The sequence below is a fragment of the Dermacentor silvarum genome, chromosome 10 (assembly GCF_013339745.2).
Source record: "Dermacentor silvarum isolate Dsil-2018 chromosome 10, BIME_Dsil_1.4, whole genome shotgun sequence".
Classification (NCBI taxonomy): Eukaryota; Metazoa; Arthropoda; class Arachnida; order Ixodida; family Ixodidae; genus Dermacentor; species Dermacentor silvarum.
This window is the reverse complement of record NC_051163.1, coordinates 159,399,874-159,406,511: the sequence shown is the minus strand read 5'-3', so window position 1 is coordinate 159,406,511 and position 6,638 is coordinate 159,399,874. Positions and strand designations below refer to the sequence as shown.

Below are 6,638 nucleotides of genomic sequence, written 5' to 3'. Positions count from 1 at the left end.
AGGCATCAGATGCGCTGGCATACACGACTGCCAGCGTTTCTGGTGCACCACCAAGCTCACTATCTGCCCAAAGGAACACTCTTGGCTGCACACTTTGACAAGGCTGACTGATATCGATCACTCGGGAATAACCCACCCGTGTGCTTGGTATCTGTGGCCAATGAAGTGCAAATGATGACGATGCGCTGCTTGCATTATGTAAGCTCATTCAAAAAAGTTTCCCTTGTGTGAAGGCAAATTCTGCATGTCTTTTTCTTTTTTTCAAACTTGAGGGGCATGCTATATTTTTCTTTTATATAATAGGTGCCATGTTACATTCAGGTGCCACTTTTATTTTCCTACAATAAACCTATGAAAATTGGGTGCTCATTACATTCGGCGGCACATCATTAGAATTGTCGAAATATGGTAATTTTTTAGCGTTTAATACAGAAAAATCTCGATATAACGAACTTCAGGGGACCGCGGTAAATGGTACATTAGTCTGAAAAGTCGTTATTGAAAGTCCCAAAATTAAACATTCCGCCCATTAACTTATCAGTTCATAAGTTGTCACCATATAAGCTATCCACGAAGACGTCGCTGTTGCCTCTCAGCCCACGGTGTTGCTAGTTGCCATAGATTCTGGCGCCACACAGCACCGAAGCACCGTGTAATAACAGTGACGCGCTCAAAATAAATGCTGATGCCGAGAAAACTACCGACAAAAAGGAAGCTCCATGTCGCCTCCAAAGAGCAATGTTTCTTGTTTGTTTATTTTCACAATCGTTGCCGTGGACACCGCAAATGTCTCGCTCGAGCTGGACACCTGATCTACTTGAAAGTGCAAGCGCACGTAACTGACACCACCCGGAAAGTACGAAGTGAGACCGTGTGGCAACCCCGCGCGTACGCAGGTTACATTTCTCCACGCGCGTAGCTACTACGGCCGCAGAAAGCATGAAAGAGGAGCGTGGAAAGAAGGGCGCCTCCATTGCTAGGCTCGGCGGCACATGCGCTCGCAAAACCTGATCAGTCGTCGCTTCAGCAAACGCGCAGGTTTTGTTGAACGGTCCTGCGCGTGACAATCGCCACTTCGCGACCTTCTCAGAAAGAATGGCTCGCCTGACTGTTCAGCTCACACACTGTTACCCTGCCTCGGAACGAAAAAGCGCTAGTCGAGAGCCAAAGTATTTTGCGGTGATGCCCGACCCGATGCGCGCCTTCAGGCCCCTCTGGTCCTGCTGCTCTACTGAGCTGCGCTGTTGGAATATCCGTCCACCCGGGGCCTTCGGGCACACTGCGCCACTGTAGAGCGTAAGGGCACCGTCCTAAACCAGGGACGAATCCATTGCAACGCACCGCGGCGTGTCATCTGAGGGCTAGGTGGTATGGAAGAGGCGTGCGCAAAAGAACCAGTATGTGCGCACGGGCGACAGCTGCTTTCCTTGTGACAAGCTGCTGTCACCGATTCGCGTGATCGTCGCAGAGCCTGCGCTGCTTCTGAGCCTCTTTCGGAACTCGTGGAGTGATTATCGTGCGTGGGCGATTGGCCTTCCGAGAGGCGGCTGCCCCGCTTGCCGCGATGCTGCGTGCCAGCGTAATTTTTTTTCCCCCTTAGGCGCCGTCTCAGGTTTTCCGCACCCGTGCGCCGCGGCCTCTGCTTTATGAGCCTTGTCGTCTGCTAACCTCCTCTTTCGGCTGCCGTGACTGGATACACGGAAATCTAGGAATCCCAAATTTTGGAATATGAGTTTGTAGTACAGTGAACTCTCGTTAAGACGAACTCGGTTAAGAAGAATTCTCGCTTATGACGAACAACATGGGATCGATTGTTTGGTTTTTCATAGACTCAATGCAAAAAAAAATCCGCTTAAGAAGAACCATCTCAGACGCACTCTTCGGTTAAGATGAACTTTCAAACTGACCGCCGCCGCCTCGCGACCCTGCGCAGGCTTGGTAGGGCATTCATGCGAGAAGCGGGAAAGGGAAAATAACAAAAGGAACTTCCCCTGACAGAACGGTACGCGAGAGAAGCGAGAAAAAGCACCCGCGCATGGGAATGCGGAGCCAGCAATAAAGCAAACAAAACCACAACAAAAGGAGCCAAGAGAGAGAGCGAGGGGGAATCTCCACCGGGCCGACCGGTTTGGAGTCGTCGTTGCCGCGATCCGCATGCTTCGCTCGAAGGCGTGCGCGCGTCGCGCATCGCGGGCAGAGAGAAAAACCGCGAGAGGAGGAAAAGAGAAAAACAAGGCCAAAAAAAAAAAAAAGCGGAGTGAAGCGTGTGGACTCTCTCTACAACGCGCGGACCACGTGACCACCGCGGCCACCGCACCGCGCCACCGCCGCGTCCCGTCCTTCGTTCCCTCATTCTCTTTGTTGCCTCGACAGCGATCGGCTGCGAACTGTGTCTCGCTCACACGCTTTCTTTTCTTTGCCTCGTTGCAAGGGCTAGTATGTCTGCTAGGGCAAGTGTTCAGCGCAAGCCCATCACGCTTGCAAAGAAGGCCGAGATATTGTCTGATGTAAAAGCCGGCAAAGCCTCGAAAACTGAGATTGCACGGAAGTATGGAATTGCAAAGAGCACGTTGGCAGGAATCATTAAGAACGAGGCACGAGTAACCGCCGCGTTCAACGATGGCGAGTTTGCGCCGAAACGGAAGAAGATGCGGACTGCGGCAAACAAGGGTTTAGAAGATGTTCTCCTGGCTTGGATCCAGCGAGCTAGAAGTGCAAATCTGCCTGTCAACGGTGTTGTACTAAAAGCAAAGGCAGAAGAAGTTGCCCTCCGGATGAACTTAAAATTCTCGTGTAGTGACGGGTGGCTTGACCGTTTCCGCAAAAGGCACGGGCTGGTTTTTCGGTCGATCGTCGGTGAGTCCGCCGCCGTTGATGAAGCGACATGCAACGACTGGAGGCTAACGAAGCTCAAGGATCTTCTACGGGAATATAACCCCAGGGACATCTACAACGTGGACGAGACTGCCGTTTTTTATCAGATGCTCCCGCAGAAGACGCTTGCGCTTGCTGGTGACAGCTGCACAGGGGGCAAGCACAGCAAAGTCAGGATCACCGTCCTCGTTGGCGCCAACATGACCGGAACTGACAAACTGAAGCTTTTTGTTATTGGCAAGTCGAAGTCCCCGCGTTGCTTCAAGAATATCAAAACGCTTCCGGTGACGTACACGGCCAACGCCAAGGCGTGGATGACTCGGTCACTGTTTGAGCAGTGGCTGCGGGATATGGACCGCCGTTTCGTAAAAGAAAAAAGGCGTGTCCTGTTTCTTGTCGACAACTGCCCTGGTCATGGGCAAGTCGCCGGACTTGAAGCCATTCGTGTGGAGTTTCTGCCCGCGAATACAACGGCGAAGCTCCAGCCCATGGACCAGGGAGTGATCAGCAGTCTCAAGAGGCACTACCGCCGATCACTTCTCCAAAGGATGTAGCTCTGCTTGGAGAGCAATAAGCAGTACGTGGTGGACCTTTTGGCTGCTGTGCATTTGCTGAGCAATGCATGGAGCCAAGTAACTGAAGCGACAATTGCGAATTCATTCCGCCATGCGGGATTTGTCGCTCCAGACGATGACAGCGCACCTGACAGTCCAACCCAGGATTGCGGCAGTGACGAGGAGGAGGCTGCATTGCTTTCTTCACTTGGGAGCAAAGGCGTCGTCGTGGACATGAGTACCTACGTCAGCGTCGACGAGGATGTGGAAACGTGTAGGGCGGACACAATTGACTCCATCATCGAAGAAGTGCTTGAGGTGTCTTCTGAAGGCTGCTCTGATGACGACGAGGACGATGCTAATCCAAGGCCCGTGCCTGTGTCCTGCGAGGCAGCAGATGCCTACTTGAACTCGCTGGTGATTTTTTTTCAGCAGCACGAGGGTACAGAAGGATTTTTAAAGTCCTTAGGGGAAATGGCATCGTTTGTGTCTGCTCGCCAATTTGCCACGAAGCGGCAAGCATCCATCACGGACTGGCTGAAGCCCAGCAACAGTTCAAATTGAGGGTGGTTTTCAGTAAGGTGAGCTCGAATAAATATTTTTTGTTATTTTCTCCCGTTGTAAGTCTCCTTCATTTACCGTGTTGAAGTAGGATGTTTAGGCGCATGTGGTTATGTTGCCATTTATTTTTTCGAGGCCACTTCGGTTGAGACGAACTTTTGATAAAACGAACAAATTTTCGCGGTCCCTTCGAGTTCGTCTTAACGGGAGTTCACTGTACTGAGGTGGTGTTAACATGACACGGAAACTGAATAACGATCGTTATTCTGAAAAGTTTGGTATTCTGAAGTTCGTAGTACTGAAATATTTTTACATTGAAACTATAAGAAGTCAGTAGGGGGTTTCTAAAAAGTTTGTTAAGGTGGGATTCGTAGTAACAAGATTTTACTCAATAACTTGAGTGCATTATCAAGGTTCCTTGTGTTGACAGCTTGTGAATATTTTACTTTGATGTGTGAAGCATACCGAATGAGAAGAAGTCTGAGAACATCGGAGGGAGTGGGGGGATTGAAGAGAAGTTAGAAATGGTGACATGACACTTGTTTGATTTGTTTAATATGTGCGGGCTTATTACATATTTTTGCGCAGCCGACAAGTGAATGAAGATGTGGGTGACTTTTTTCGTGGAGAAGTACAATGATCGAGTGGTATTCAAAGGCTACCAAGTCCAGGATGACTCCCTGGTCGACCTCCCTTTGGACACAACGGGTGAGCTCCTAGATGTTGTTCTGGATCGAGCTTCTGTGACGCCCGAAGAGCTTGTTAAACGAGGTTCGGCGAAGGTGAATATTCGGTTGTGCAGCATCATTGTGATGAGATATCAACAATTCTTCGGGCGATAACGACCCAACAGCAACAATTTTTGCAACCGAATGCCATGAGGGAAACTCTCCTGTCTGCTTTACGCCACAAAAGAAACCACCCAATTGAAATTTTATGACCTGAAACTTTTGACTGGTCTTCGGATAACCCAGAAGGGTGGATCACTTTTTATGAGGCTGCAGCGAAATACAATGGGTGGCTGTCTGACCAAGACCGGGTCTTAAACATGCAACAATTTCTCAGTGGTGTAGCAAGAAAGTACCATGAGTTGCGGTTCTTAGAGCATGTTTGCGAACCTTGGTGCATGTGGAAAGAGAATTTCTTGTCTACATTCAAAACAAATAGCGTACAGCGATGGGACCAGGCACTGTTCTACCGTTTTAGGTCTGGTTCGCCGCTTGACTACTTTCTTGAGAAGCAGCGGCTGCTTCGACTTGCTGAACCAGGGTTAACATCAGTCTTATCACTTGTAATTCACGGTCTCCCGAGGGATTTGCAACAGCATGCGCAAATAAAAGGGGCGGAAACTCCCGAAGCCCTACTAGAGCTGTCACAAGTATTCCCTCACTACTGGTCTGAGAGGAGCTGAAAGACACGGTCAGATCTTCCCGGCCAGTCAGATACTCATTCAACCAACTCGAATGCAAGGTCGCCGCAACTTAAAGACCGTCCAAATATTAGACTTAGAGCAGCCACCAGCACTGCTCATACAGAAAGAAATGTCACAAAAGCCTCAGTGTGTTCAACCGAAACAAAACGAGACCATCCGACTAATTTCTTCAAGTTTATTTCACATACACCTTGAAGTGAACGGACAGAACCTGCGAGCTCTTGTCGACAGTGGAGCTTCAATATCAATACTCAAGAGAAGCAAAGCAAATGCAGAAGACATATTCACAGGCAGATCAGTCCTTGTACGAGGGTATGATGGTCATGAAAAGGAACACTGCGAATGGATAAGCTTAAAGCTAAAATATCAGTCACAGTACATGGAAGTTCTTGGCTTGGTAATAAATGGTGTCGAATACGACTTCCTTCTCTCTCGCCCGGACATGAAAGTGTTGAGGCTAAACATTCATTGGGACGACACTGTGATGGGAACGACAACGACAACAAACTAACTTGCCGGTGTTTCCAGTTGGGCCCAGGATCCTTTAATAAAGACACGGCAGACGGGAGCTTGCTACACGAAACACAGACTTTAAATAGACACGCTAACACGATACAGACGATTTACATACACATGTACGTGGGCTATAGTTCGGAAGTTGTCCTTCTATATAAAACACGTGCCTAACACTCGCCCGTATGCATCGTCGTTGCGGTGCCCGTGACGGTGGAGTGCTGTTGTGGCTACGTCTCTGCTGTCGCGCCGCACCTTGTCGCACCACGCCGCTCCTTGTCGCGACGTGGAAGCAGGAGAAAACAGCAGGCCAGTAGAGCACCAGGCCACTGCTCTACTGGCCAGTAATGCCTGACCTGCAACGCCTCGGCTGCTAGAACGGCAGGCTCGGTCGGCGGACAGGTAGCTCAGGTGCCCCGGTGGCCAGCAGGAAGCACTGCACCAGGCCGCTATCACAGCAGGCCGCTGGTACACAGGAGAGCAGAGCCACGAGCGGGATCCACGACCAGGTCCGCATGGTAGCAGGACGCCCGGTCGCCAGTCCTCGGGCTCGCTCAGCAGGCTGGTAGCTCAGGCGTCCCGGTCCAAGCAGGAAGCACTGCACCAGGCCGCTATCACAGCAGGCCGCTGGTGCGCAAGAAAGCCCAGCCACGAACTGGATCCCCGACCAGGTCCGCACGGTAGCAGGATAGCTGGTCGCCGGT

General features: G+C 50.5%; 1 protein-coding gene across 1 annotated transcript; it reads left to right on the top strand.

Annotated features, from left to right (window-relative positions):
- Positions 1 to 2,279: 2,279 nt before the first annotated feature.
- LOC119431968 (tigger transposable element-derived protein 4) lies at positions 2,280 to 3,548 on the top strand. Its single transcript, XM_037699405.2, has one exon. It carries the CDS (start codon positions 2,439 to 2,441, stop codon positions 3,426 to 3,428), a length of 990 nt encoding a protein of 329 aa, XP_037555333.1. The 5' UTR covers positions 2,280 to 2,438; the 3' UTR covers positions 3,429 to 3,548.
- Positions 3,549 to 6,638: the final 3,090 nt, after the last annotated feature.

Excerpts from the sequence above, each read along its gene's own strand:
- LOC119431968 (XM_037699405.2), top strand. The coding sequence starts at position 2,439 with ATGTCTGCTAGGGCAAGTGTTCAGCGCAAGCCCATCACGCTTGCAAAG.